Raw genomic sequence first — 14747 nt, forward strand, 5'->3', positions numbered from 1 at the left:
TAACCTTTGCTTAAAATGTTTTCTCCTCTGATTTCCACTCTTTTGACACTTCGTGTTTTTGTTTTGTTTTTTAAGATTGATTGATTGATTGATTGATTGATTGATTGATTGTGTATGCAGTGTTCTGTCTGCACATATCCCCTGTAGGCCAGAAGAGGGCGCCAGATCTCATTACAGATGGTTGTGAGCCACCACATGGTTACTGGGAATTGAACTCAGGACCTTCGGAAGAACAAGCAGTGCTCTTAACCTCTGAGCCATCTCTCCAGCCCCATTTCTTTTTTTTTTTTTTAACTGAGGATCGAACCCAGGGCCTTGCGCTTGCTAGGCAAGTGCTCTACCACTGAGCTAAATCCCCAACCCCAGAACAGTCTTAATACCTGTATTTGCTGAAAACTTGAAGCACTCAAAGATTGTCCAGTAGCTAAACCTGGAAGATTATGAACCAAAATCATTTCTGTTAATTAGTAAAGGCGCATAAATAGGCGCAAGTGTCCTTATTACTTAATTTTAAATAATAATCAAGCTGTCTATTTTTTATTAAATACTTTGCTAAGTCATGGGAATATAGAGATGAAATAGCCTTTTGTCTTGAGCACTGTTGAGTTTTCAGGGAAGGAAAGAGGTTGAAGATAGATAGGGAAGGAGATCACCAAAAGTGATCTGCAGGGAGTTTGTGCTGTCTATAGGGAATTACCTACTTAAGCAATCACTCAATGAAGATTTGCTGGAAGAAGAGGCACTAACTCAGCTACATTCTATAAAATGAGTGGATACTACCTAAGCAAGAGATAGAATGGTAGAGAAAATTCAGTATGGGAAGACACAGCATATGGCAGGCACGTTAGAGGAATTACTTTGCATAAAGTATATTTTGGGGAGTGGGAGTATGATTAGAAATGAGCTAGATATGGGAAGATAGTTCATATATGAGTAGTTTTGAACACATTGTGGGGGTTGAGAATTTATTCTGAAGAAGACAGTTGTAGCAAGATTTAAATGGGGATATGATAAAGGCCTAAATTAAAAAGTAGCAGAAAGGAGGGGATTCAAGAGATTGAAGGATATCTAAGGTAAAATAGCTTGTGATACGTTCTATAGGGTTTTACATCCATACTAAAGATGCGGGCATTTTGGACAGTAACGTTGCTTAACAATTTTTTTTTAAGTGAAAAATCTTCGTAAAAGTCTTTGTTTTTCCTCTATTCATTTAGAATTGGGCTGCAGAGATGTGTATTCAACTTAAAAATCAGAGCCTGGTTGCCTTCTTTGGTTTATTTTTTTAGATTGGAAAATGTTCAGTATCCCTACCAACTCTACATTGCTCCTTCTACCAGCAGTACAGAGCGACCAAGTCCAAATGGTCCCGACAGACCTTTCCAGTGTCCAACCTGTGGGGTTCGATTCACCCGCATTCAGAACCTAAAACAGCACATGCTTATTCACTCAGGTAACGTTACCTTCCATGTTGTTGCATAAGGGGGCATGCCAAAACATTTTACTTTGTGATCCCAACTAAAATAGAATTTGTGCTGGGCATAGTGACACATGCCTGTAATCCCACCACTCAAGAGACTGAGGCAGGAAGATCCAGAATTTGAGGCCAGCCTGGACAAAGTAATAGAAAGATTCCATTTAAGAAAAGGGGGAAGGTACCCAGGAAGCGGGAAAGGGTGAGGTGAGGGAGGTGTATTAGAGAACAGAAAAAAAAAAATTAAAAATCCTGAGAAGTCAGATGAGACCAGGTTGGCTAGCTGTAGTCTCTTTGAAGTGTTGGAAAACATTTACCACAGGTATCAGGTATTCTGATTAAGGCTTAGAAGCAGTATGTGTGGTCAATAAATAAGTTGACAGATACTGGGTATGTTAGGTACAAGTTTATAAATGAGAAAAGTATAAATGCAAATAGAATTTTAAAAAAACTGTACATAGATTCTTGGAGTTCCTCTGTAAGTTTGAATGTTTTGCCAAATAAAAAACGCTTAAAGGATTTCACATTTTCTTTTAATTCTGTCAGTCTCTGGTTTTGATTAGTCAGCTTTGTAGTGTTTTTTAACAGGAAAAAAAGATGTTGGATGGACATGTAGGCAGTTTTAGTGAAGCCTGTGATGACGTAAAGGCAGACAGTACAACACTGACCTTAGGGACGAGACCCTTACTACTGCTTTCAGGTGTCTTATCTCTCCTTCTCTAGATAGGTAGGTCTTGTGATGTTACTAAACCCACAGGTGGTTTTGCAGAGTTTTAACCTCCTCCTCAATCCTGATAGTGACTATAATATAGTGACTGTTAATATACTTTATAATCCCATTATTAAGCCAGATGTGGTGGTGCATGCATTTAATCCCAGCACTTGGGAGACAGAGTAAAGTGGATCTCTGAGTTCAAGGCCAGTCTGGCCTACAAATCGAGTTCCAGGACAGCCATGGCTGTTACACAGAGAACAAAACTCCCTTATTAATATCTAACAATATTAAACATTCAAAAGCTAATTCACCATGTAATGAGCCTATCATAATCATTACATACAGAGATGTTAAGAGTTTTTCACTTTTCTTATTTCTGTCTAAAGTAATATTTTAGTTTTCCTGTTTCTGTGATAAAATTCCCCGAGAAAAGCAACTTAAAGGAGAAAGGTTTTATTTGGCTCACAATTCCAGGCTACAGTAAGTCCATGAGGCAAGGGCATCATAGCAGCAGGAACTTGAGAGAGCAGTCATGGATCCAGTGAAAAGCAGAAAGCAGTGACTAATGCATGCATGGGAATATTCATCTTGATAGTCCAGGATTCCCTGCTCAGGGAATGATCCCTCATACAGTTAAGCTAGATCTTCCCACATCAATTAGCTTAATAAAGATAAGCCTTCAAAGACATGCCCAGAGGCCCATCTCCTTCAGGAGTCATCACAAACAGGTTTCAGTGTAAACCTCTTTTATGAAGTATATTTTGTTATTGGGGACTTGGGTAAATGGTATAGTTTACTAGAGGTTTGTGGCTAGAGGTTTGATTCCATGGTAGAATGCTTGCCTAGTGTTCACAAGGCCCTGGAGTGGTTCCCCAGCATTACAGCAAATACAGGAACTAATGTTCCAGTTTCTTTCCATTGCTGTGGTAAAACACTCTAACCAAAAGAAACTTAGGGGAGAAAGGGTTTATTTTTCTTTTACAGGTCACAGTCCATCATTTAGGGAAATCAGGGCAGGAACCAGCAAACCCAGAAACCATAGAGGAGTGTTGCTTACTGGCTCACTCACAAGCTCATACTTCCCTGGTTGTACTCTGAGAGGGGTGCTGCCCACAGAGGGCTGGGCTTTCCTCCATCAATTAGCAGACTAGACAGTCCCCCACAGAGATAGAGGCAAGCTAATCTGATGTGCAGTTTTTCAATTGAGATTCCGTTCTGGTGTGACTCTAGCCTGTTGTCATGCTGACAGTTAAAGCTAACTGGGACAATTAACTTTTGAAATTTCTAAATATGTGACTTAGAAGAACAGTCAGAGAACAATTCGGTACATACTACTTACCTGTCTCCTCCCTATCTTTCCTTTTTTTAAGCTCTGATGACTTGAAATATTCTGGGACACCTCTGAAATATGTTAGAGTCTGTTTTATTGGCAGTTTTTATTTTCTTCAATTGATATAAAATTGTTATTCAGAAATGTGAGATTTTATGACCTTTCAGTTTATTTTATTTCTCAGATGGTATTTTGCTGTTTTGTTTTATAGGAATTAAACCATTTCAGTGTGACCGCTGTGGAAAAAAGTTCACCAGGGCTTACTCGCTAAAGATGCATCGCCTAAAGCATGAAGGTAAACGCTGTTTCCGGTGCCAGATATGTAGTGCCACTTTCACTTCCTTCGGGGAATATAAACACCATATGAGGGTTTCCCGGCACATTATCCGCAAGCCTCGGATTTACGAGTGCAAAACATGTGGCGCCATGTTCACCAACTCTGGAAATTTAATCGTGCACCTGAGGAGTCTGAACCATGAAGCATCAGAGCTAGCAAACTACTTCCAGAGCAGGTGAGGTGCACAGTGAAGACCCAATCAGGAAATCTGCTTTCTAGACTCTCCTGCGGCGGCTAGGACAACCTGCTGTTGTGTTACCAGGCTGCCAGCAGTAGTCCCTTATTTTCAATTGCCACTGTGCATACGTACATACTCTGATCTCCTGATCTGATGAGATTTTGCTAAGCCTCTTAAGTGATAAAGTCATATGTTTTATAGTTGGTATTAAAAATATTTCTGCAAAATAAAGAGTAACAATATTCCCACAGAAGACTATTTGTCCTCTCGGATTTTTTTTAATGAAGTTAAATAGATTTCTATATTGGATCTTAACTAGATCTTACTAGCAGATATACCATGTCAGGTGCATCTTAGTAATGTGCAGCCAGACCCTAGCTGCTAGCCAAGTTCTTCAACACCAACCTCCTTTTTACTATCTCATACAGCAAGGTGGGGATGGGGGCACACACCTTCAATCCCAGCACTCGGGAGGCAGAGCAGGCAGATCTCTTGAGTTTGAGGCCAGCCTTTTCCATAAAATGTGGTTCCAGGACAGCCAGGGCTACACAGAGAAACTCTGTCTTGAAAAAAGAAAAAGAAAAAAAATTAAAATCTTATATAAAGGAATATCCATTTATCAATAAAAACATTGTTGAGCCAGGAGGTGGTGGCGCACGCCTGTAATCCCAGCACTCCGGAGGCAGAGGCAGGAGGATCTCTGAGTTCGAGGCCAGCCCAGTCTACAGAGTGAGTTCCAGGAAAGGCTCAAAGCTACACAAAGAAACCCTATCTCAAAAAAATAAAAAAAATAAATAATAATTTTTTTTTTTTTTAACTGTTACCAGGGATATAATTAGATCCAGTAAGTCTCCTGTTTATCTAAATCCTCCTGTAGATTAAAAAAAAAACTCTAGGGTTGGGGATTTAGCTCGGTGATAGAGCGCTTGCCTAGCAAGTGCAAGGCCCTGGGTTCAATCCTCAGCTCAAAAACAAAACAAAACAAAAAACAAAACTCTATTATATGGTTTTTTTGTTTTTTGTTTTTTGTTTTTTTTCTAGAGCTGAGGATCGAACCCAGGGCCTTGCGATTGCTAGGCAAGCACTCTACCACTGAGCTAAGTCCCCAACCCCTTATGTGTGTTTTTTAATGCTTGCTAGGAATTCTACCTCTGTAGAAACCCTTAGTTTCTCAAGTATAGAAATCCTTTTGACTAAAGTTTTAAAACTTTTCAGTTCCAAATTATTCATGAATAGATTTTGTTTTTCCCTTCTGATGGGCATTTATTTTATTTAATAACTTAGAAGTGATTAAATCAATTAGAATTCTAAATGTGTAGTTATTGTCACTAAAGCAAGATTTTACACACACACACACACACACACACACACACACACACACCCGGAGCTGAGGACCGAACCCAGGGCCTTGTGCTTGCTAGGCAAGTGCTCTACCACTGAGCTAAATCCCCATCCCCAAGATGATACACTTATTAATAGTTGTTGAGTAATAAAATAGTCCAGTTTCACTACTTCCATATAGGGCCCTATATTTTATACTACTCTTGTCTAACCCATGAAGACTTTTTAGGCAATATAGCACAAGACATTAGAAATTGCTTTGCAGACAAATAAACAGATTTTATTAGTATTGCATGCTCAAATTATTAAGTGGCCACCTCAAATGTATGTTATTGACAGGTCTAGTATAATATCCTCTTAAGTTCAGCAATGAAAGGTTTTGGGCTTTTTTGCTTTGTTTTTCGAGACAGGGTTTCTTTCTGTAGTCCTGGCTGTCCTGGAACTCACTCTGTAGACAAGGCTGGCCTCAAACTCATAGAGATCCACCTGCCTCTGCCTCCCGAGTGCTGGGATTAAAGGCGTGTGCCACCACCGCCCAGCACAGCAATGAAAGTTTAAAGTATCTGACTTATAATAAGAGATTCTTTCCAAATTCTTATTAAAAGGTAATTTATTACTGTTTCCATATACTAAATCTACTAGCAGAGTGAACACTATTTTCTCCATCTTTTGACTTCACATAGTAGAAAATATATAAGGTCATCTACGCATAAGGACTTAGCTCCTTAGCTAACATACATCCAGTTGGTAATATAAAGGTAGGTTTATATATACCTCATACTCAGTGAGTATTTCAAGAAAAGTTAAATATTTACATTAGTAACATAATTGTTGCTTTAGTGAAATGCCACTTACATACATGTATACAGGCTCCTGTATGTAGATTCAGAAAGATCATTGATGTGTCCAGGAACCATTGGAAGTGATCATTAATCCTTTTTATTGCTCATAGGGAGCTGGGATGCACTTTGCTTTCTACTGAATGACTTCAGTTTGTATTCAGGAAAGTTATTTATTAACAACTTCATTGAAGAATTAGTGAAACGAAAAGCCCCAGTCTTGTTTTATGGATTTCTTTATTGTAGTTTGAAAATTAATTCTGTATTTTATCCTTTGCCTTTCGTTTAGTGATTTCTTAGTGCCGGACTACTTAAACCAGGAGCAAGAAGAGACTCTTGTTCAGTATGATCTTGGAGAACACACTTTTGAAAGCAACTCTTCTGTTCAAATGCCTGTGATTTCACAGGTCTCCTCAACCCAGAATTGTGAAAGCTCTTTCCCTTTGGGGTCTCTTGGTGGGCTTGCAGAGAAGGAGGAGGAAGTACAAGAGCAGCCAAAGACCAGTACTCATGCTGAGGCTCCCAGAGAAGACCCCCCAAGTCAGAGTTGTCTTCTCTAACTGTCAAGTGATTCGGCGATTTGGCCTCGTCGGTTTTGGTTTTTGGAAAGTGCCTGTGCTTGGTCTTCTATGTTTAAATTTAATTTTTCAAACAAAGAAGAGTTCCCTTTGTAAGCCCTGAAATTGGAGGGTTGCTTTGTTTTGTTTTTTGTTTTGTTTTTTCATAGCTGAGAGATTGCTTCTGTATGTGTACAATAAGGTAACATTGAAACAGAACATAAACTCTGAGACTTAAGGGAAAGCAGCTGATTGCAAACGTGGCAGTTCTTCCTCCCATTGTTAAAGGTGGGCAGCAGCAGATACAGAAGAAAGCAGGTTGTTGTTGACCTTCCTGAGATGAGAGGACTCATTGGAAGTTACTAAACAGAATTTGACAATGCCCAAGTAAATGTTTACTCCTAGATGCAGGGTGTTATAAATCCTGTAGTTTTGGAAGTATTTATGGTAATTTTTTTTCAAATGAAGGTAAATAACTTTTGAAATCCAGCATATTCTTTTTTTAAGCCATTATGAATTTTCATGGGAAAAAATGGTATCGGGCAGGTATTTCCTGTACCTTTATATACCACTCCAAAGGCTAAGTAAGAGGTGTGACTGAGAGGAGTCAGGCTGTGCCTGGAGTAGCCAGGGTGCAGAATGAGGTATGTATACCCCAGCTTTATAGGAATTGTTTTAATACAGTTTTTCTTACTAGAATGAATGTTTACCTGGCCTTTGAATGCTGATTCCTGACTAACTAGGACATTGCCCAGATTAAGTGTCCTCTTGTCCCATCAACAGTACTTTCACTTGCATATACTATTGTGCTGCCATATAAAAGAAAAATATTGAAGATATTCTATATTTTATATATAGGTTTATGTATTGTTGGGGATGTTTATGCTGTACTGTTTTGGACAAAATAAAAGAATTCTGTTTTGAGGCTACATTCTTAACCCAATTAAGATTGTTTACAAGATCACATATGACAACAGTACATTGTCCTTATTCTAAAATATTTTGACGTATTGCCAAGTTTGTTAAAAGCTATTATAGTGGCCGGGTAGTGGTGGCACATGCCTGTAATCCCAGCACTCGGGAGGCAGAGGCAGGTGGATTTCTGTGAGTTCGAGGCCAGCCTGGTCTACAGAGCTAGTCCAGGACAGGCTCCAAAGCTACAGAGAAACCCTGTCTTGAAAAACCAAAAAAAAAAAAAAAAAAAAAAAAGCTGTTATAGTTTTCACGGGATGTAAGCAATAATGTGAAAGATAAAAGGTTATAAATGATCACCTGTGACTCCGAAATTGGGGGAGGGATGTGTTGTAAAGACTAAAATCTAAAAACTTCACTACTCAAATGATGAAATCTATATAGTAATCTAGATTGGGATATACTTTTTTTTTTTAATCTGGTGCCATCAAAGCCTCTTTGATGTGAAATATTCATGAGACCATGAATAATAAACTTTTGAGTATTTTTTCTATATAGAAAATCACCCTAAGGTTCATCATTATGATTGTTTCTGATGGGATTAGAAAATAGAAACAACGTATGTTTTTTGTTTGACTTTGAATACTTTCTTCTGTTTTGTGACAGGATCATATGTAGCCTAGGCTGGCCCAGAACTCATGATCCTCTTGCCTTAGTTCCCCGACAGCCCTTGCTAGCATGATATATTATAGACACATGTCACCACACCCAGATCAAACTATAGTTCCTTAGTCAGAAACATGATCTGAATTTTATTCCAATGCCAGACCTTTTTACATTATAGTAACTTTTTTCTTTAAAGTTTATTAATTCTGGATTTAATTTCTCTCTTTCCCTGTCACTCTTTATGCATATTCTCCTACCTACTTTCTACTTTTTTCTTGTTAATACTGAGAATTGGACTTGCACGTGGCCGTTCACTATCTCAGTATCTCGCAGCCCTAGCCTTTACTTCCAGTTCTCCATCTATCTGACTTAGGAGCTCATGTGTGACTTTCAGAAAAATCAACTAGGAACGTCAGTAATTTTATTTTAATATCATAAATGATCTTTTAAAACTGTGCCTACCAATAAATTCTAAAACTCATATTAGAATCCTATTTTAAGTATGGTAAAGACTAGGTTAAATTATGATCAGGAATTATGTTTTTGGTACTAAGTTTTGTTTTTTATTCCGTTAAGAGTCAGAAAAAAAGAAAAGGTAGAAAGAAATAAGAATCCATCAGAGATGAACTGCTGAAGAATTCTTATCAGATTTCTTGGTTCAAAGTGTTTCAGTCTACCCACCCTATCTTGAGAATTCTTGAGTTAGGATGTCCCTGGCAGTCCCCCTGTGAAGGACACTCCTCACCGTGGGTTTTCATTGCTGATGACAAATCTTGTAGCCTACCTTTATGAGAGATTTGAATATACCATGAAAACACATATGATCTTGTTTATAAAGATGCCCGACCAGTGTTTAATAAAGGACGTTTGTCTCTGGGCTGTCATAGGAAACACAGCTGCAAGGGATAATTGTATATATAGTAACATTTATTTAAAGTTGATGTAAGAGAGGGATGCCTAGATGTATACTTTTCACCGGAATATATAGAAACCATTGTGAAGAGGTGAAAGCCAGTCATGATTCCTTCCATAGGAGCCACCAGGGTAGCTAAACAGAAAAGCATCCTTAAAGGATAACTATCTTTTGTAAGGCCTAAGGGTAACTTTGTGATCTTTAAAGGGCTTACATTTTAGAATGCAGGATAAATTACTTTTTAAAAAATTAAGCATTTTATACAAGCAAAGCTTTTGTTTTCAGTTTTTCCCAACTACCAAACAGAAAGGATGTGCTTTAGGAAGAAGGGTTTTGCCGAGATGTTGGGTCTGGCTGCTCTTGTCCCCCTTTACATTTCCGAATTCTGGCCTTGGGAGCTTCGTATCAGTGAGTCTACTGACGCAAAGACAGTTGATGGTGGCTTTCACTTTCTGTGTTTAAAACCTTTAGTGTTGCTATCCACAGATGTGTTTCAACTAATTTCTCTTAATTGGCCATTTTAAATAATCCCTATTTTTATTTCAAGTAACTGCAATTCATTATATTACTAGGTCAAGTTTTGGGGGTTTTTTGGCCGGGGGGGGGGGGGGGGGGGTTGGTTTTAAGTTCACAATTTTGTTAAAACAAAGTGAACTAAAATGTCTTAAGTGGCCTCATTTTGGTCTTATGTTTGGACATTCTAACACCCTTAAATAGGTTCCATGTTAAGATACATGCCCTTTGTTATTAAAGACCAACAAACAAAAAATACTTGTATTTTGTTAAAATGTTAAAATGGTCAGTGCCACTGATGTGCTGAGACATTGGTAATCCAGTTACTATGTGAACTGCTGAGCCAGGCTCTCCTGTTCTAGAAACTCATCCCGTTCCTTTGGAAGCCCTGTTAAGTTTTTTACTCCTTTAAAACAAACAAACAACCCCCCCCCAAAAAAAATCCTACTTTATTCTCTTAATCTAATAGCCACTTAGGCTGTTAGTGGCATCTGTATAGATTTTCAGAATCAGCTTTAGTCTGTTAGCTTTGAATTTCCTATAAGGTACATTACCATACAATGTTACAGTAGATGACAGTTCTCTACTAGTATCACAGAGAATTGTTTCTTAGGATGAGGAATGAACAGTCCTGATACTTTAACTGAAGAGACTTTGATTTGTGGCATGATGACCAGGCAGATTGGAAACTTCCATTGGTACTGCATCACTCACCTGCCAAAAGGGCCTTAGAACTCTGAAGTACACAGCTAAGTGACGAGTGTTTTTTGACTTCTTAACTAGGGGTCGGGGGAGGAATTAGGAAAGCTCACACGTGGAGCAAGCAGCCCAGAGGTGGGGGAGGAAAATGGGTTTGCACAGTAAGTTGTTGACATCGGATGCTTTTTCTGTTTTGATAGTTAGGAAGAGGATGTGTAGAAGCCAGGAAGCAGTGGGACAGAGTTGAGGGAGCAGAGACTTCATTGTCACTAAACCCGGGTTTTAAGTGAGGTCATCAAAATTAATACTCCTAAATTTGTTTATGCTAGTATTTATCTGTGTCATTTTTGACAGATTGTAGGGACATGAAGTATTTTTATTTGAAAAATCCTCACAAAACAATTTGCCCAAATGGTAATGGTTCAGATAAACAGTGAGGTAGAGCCAGCCTTCACACAGGCTGGAATAGGCTATGGGTATCGTATTCTGGATTACACATAGATGAAGATTTCTACTGTGGCCCCGAAGAGTTGAACTGTGAACAGAGAATGGTAGGCAGCTACCACCAGGAGTTGCACTTTTTATTTGTTAGTTTGTACTAAAGTGATAAGTTAGATGTTTCCCTATATCATAATTCTGTTTTTATAATAGAAAAAGATAGTTCCATGATTTTGGAAATAGTTGCTGTAGCGATTTGAGATAGTGTGTTGGAACCTTGGCTTTGGCAGTATCTGAGCAACAGTGAGCCTTCTCTTGTTTCCATGACTGAGTAAGACCCAGACCAGCGCCAGTGGACACCAGGCTTCCTGTGCACATAAATTTACAAGGACTTAGTTCAGACCATAATTGGAAACATTAAAATTAATGTTTTTATTAATTGAAAATTGAAATAAAAGATTAAAGAAAAATGTTTAAAATTCAGTTTTTTATTTTATTTTAGTGCCTAGTTTATAAAGTCAAATCCTTGATTTCTTTCTCTTTTAAGTTAACCAGCTTTATTAAGCCTAAAGCCCAGGCCTCAGTTGTGATGACTTACTGGTAAAACCACCGATAATCATTGAGGAGCTATAGTGTCATGACTTTGACTAAACTCCTTTGTTTTCTCACGTGCCAGTTTGACCATACCTAGAGCTTGAAAACTCATCCTGGGAATGAAAGTTGGTTACCACATTGCATCAGCTGCTGAGGAGTCAGCCTCCTGTACTAAGGGGGTGTTGTCTTTTCTGTGACAAGTGTGTGAGCGTGCTGTCTCCGGGTTTGTCATTTTAGGGAGTTTTCAGCTGACAGATGTCATGGAAGGCTTCTCCTACTGAGAGTATGTTGCATTTGGAAAGTTGCACTGTTTTTCCGCTTCCTGGAGTAACTGGCATCGGGTATTTAGAAGTGAGGTCATAAACTTTGTTTTACTTACACAAAATGATGGCTTCTGATACTTGCATTTGAAAGTATTGTTTAAAGAAATAGCAGTCCTTGATTGGGTAGAATTTGGTTTTGACCCAAGTTCCAGTGATGTATGTATTTGCTGATATGGGTGTGTCCCATTGCATCAGCTAGACATTGCCTGCCTCTTTGTTAGGCACCCTTGTGGCAGCACCTTATGTTCAACCTGAAGGATGGTATGTGGCCTCTTTGTGCCTCTGCTATCTTTTCAAAAGCCATTTTATAAAAATCTTAGGTAGCCTATTTTAATATTTAAATATATATATTTGTGAAAGATACTTTTAGAATAGACCTTTTTTTTAACATTAAAATTCACGTATTCCCATTTTTAAGAGTAAACTAAAGCTTTTCCAGGCTTAGGAAGTTTGTTTTTTCAGAGCTGTAATAAGAAAGTCAGATTGAGGTGAAAAACCGGAGAGTTCAGTGATAGGGAAAAGATGTCTGCTGAGGGGAGACAAATTTAAAAGTGAAAACCATTGCTTTGATGGAACATGAATTTTTAAAATAAAATTGTGGGTTTTGTTTCTGTAATTTCATATTTGCTGCTACAGTAGCTCACTCTTTTACAGGGCTAATATATAAATCTGGCTCCATTTAACAACTGGGGTCTTTTCTGATAGAAGCGGCTTAGAAAGAGTCTGTACCAGCCTGCCAGACAGTGGCAGGTGTCTGTGTAGCTGATGCATGCTTTAATATTTGCCTGTAGCTGGCAGCCCGGAGGTCAGGGACGCTTCCTACCCCTGCCAGCTAGAGCAGTGTGGCTCTGGGGAACTGGCATCTGTGAAACAGGCCAAAGAGGACTGCTGAGGAGAAACGGAATGGAGTTAGACGAGTGGGTGTTTCCGTGTCCTCTGCCTCTCCCAGAGCAGTACTCTCCGCTGTGCCATCCCCGTTCACCAGCTCTGTACCAGTCATCATCGTCATCACATTCAAGTACAGCTTGACCTGGTGACAGTGGCCACAGCTGAAGTACTTGGCATGTTTGACTTCCTACAATAACAAAATGGTCTTAAATTCTGTTCTGTTTGATTTCCTTAAAAAATGTATACAGTGTCATAACGTCACATTTTATATACTAGTATCTGACTATTAGTATTTTACAGAAACCATGGTTCTTGGTGACTACATATATATATATATATTTTTGTGACTTTTTTGTAAACTAAGTGCCGTTTCAACGTTACAATCATTTTTAGAGTTATTGTAATCAATGTGAATATCATGTTTTTTCAAGTCTGTTCTGAGCCTAGTGTTTGCTTTGTGAACATACGTGTATTGTATATATTCTGTATAGTTAATACTGTATTGAAATATTAGCTTGTTTGATATGAGAAAAGTATGTATTGAGTACCTTTTTGCTAGCTTGATTGCTTAATCTTTTTTAAAAAAGATTTAAAAATTTTTTTTTAAATCTTTAAACTGGCCTTTATTACATGGTCACAAATAAAGTTGCAGTTAGAAGGGATGGACAGGGAAAAATTAGTCTTGAGTGTCTTTGGATAGAAACATGAGACTAAGATTTGTTTTTTGTTTTTCCTCATTAAAATAACTTACTGGTGTTTTATGAAATAAGCTTTTCTGCTGTTGTCATTGACTGTTGGCTAGAAGGAGGAACTGGTTATTGAGTGTGTGCAGACTAGAGACTGTTATAGTGAACAGCATCTGTCGGTGCACCAGAGTACAGACCCTGTCACACCAGGCTCAGGCTCAGGCCCAGGCCCAGGCGGGAAACATAAAGAGGACAGTTGGGGAAGCCATCAGTCTGGAATCTAGGAGCCAGGATCCTGGATAAAGCTACTCACTGGATGGTGGGTTGCCTCTGATTTTTTTTCTGAAATTATTTCCTATTAATATATATTTAATATTGACTAGATAGAGACACGTTGCTGCCATTCAGTGATGATTGAATCCAGAAACAAAGGCAGGTTTTAACAAGAGCTTTGGTAGTGGGCATCTTTAACAAGTTTATCCAATGTCTAAGGTCAGCAAACTGGTTCCTTGGCATCCTGAGCCATAAATAATAGGGCAAAGGTAAGATTCGAAATGATACTAAAAGCAGTAACCAAAGATACCTCTTCTAAATTGGTTAGGATAAAATTAATAACTTGAGCCTTCTCTGTTATGAATAAGAAAGTTTATTCTAAGAAATAAACAGAGAAAGCAAATTATAAACATACTAAACTTTAAAGGAGGGGAGGTGTACATAAATCTCCGTCCTCAGAATTTAATGTGAGGGTTTTTTTTAATATCAATAAACCTCACAAATGTGAGAACAGAGGTAGGTGTGTTTAATCTAGAAGCACTGCTTCCTGCAGACTGCTCTGTGACCGCTCCTGTTCCCTTCAGTTCTGATCAGCATAATTGTTTGTACTTCCTAAATAGGGAACAGATCATTGCAGAGGCCATGAGCAGAGTTGGCAGAACTTCCACACAGGACCCCCATTTGTCAGTCCCTGCCTAATTTTTCCCACAGTCAGTCATGTTTTTAGCTGCCTTTCTCCCCCCCACTGGGTTTCTCTGTGTAGCTTTGGAGCCTGTCCTGGATCTCACTCTGTAGACCAGGCTGACCTCGAACTCACAGAGATCTGCCTGCCTCTGCTCCCAAGTGCTGGGATTAAAGGCGTGCGCCACCACCCAGCTTAGCTGTTTTTTAGACGTAAAAATTATTAGCATTGTACAGCAGGCTCTAAGACAACACTGCATCTAGGGATAGGAGAAAAACAAAGTCACCAACCATCACCTCATACAAGGAGCAGGCCCTTCTCAGCCACCTTTGTATTTACCCCACTCTGGAGTTTCCCTTCTGTTTCTGTTTGAAGCACTGACTGCCTTTCCA

The 14747-nt window shown here is 38.8% G+C and overlaps 1 protein-coding gene across 5 annotated transcripts in view; it reads left to right on the forward strand.

Moving 5' to 3' along the window:
* Positions 1-7857, forward strand: part of Zbtb44 (zinc finger and BTB domain containing 44) — a 57729-nt gene extending 49872 nt beyond the window's left edge. For 3 of the 5 annotated variants that reach the window (XM_036194203.1, XM_036194202.1, XM_036194206.1), the window contains 3 exons: positions 1287-1450; positions 3728-4028; positions 6501-7857. In XM_036194203.1, coding sequence (XP_036050096.1) covers positions 1287-1450; positions 3728-4028; positions 6501-6771 — 736 coding nt within the window. In that variant the 3' untranslated portion in view covers positions 6772-7857. The remainder of the gene's footprint in view (positions 1-1286; positions 1451-3727; positions 4029-6500) is intronic. The other 2 variants (XM_036194204.1, XM_036194205.1) reach the window with 2 other exon arrangements.
* The last annotated feature ends 6890 nt before the right edge of the window (positions 7858-14747 follow it).

This window comes from Onychomys torridus, chromosome 7 (assembly GCF_903995425.1).
Source record: "Onychomys torridus chromosome 7, mOncTor1.1, whole genome shotgun sequence".
Lineage (NCBI taxonomy): Eukaryota > Metazoa > Chordata > Mammalia > Rodentia > Cricetidae > Onychomys > Onychomys torridus.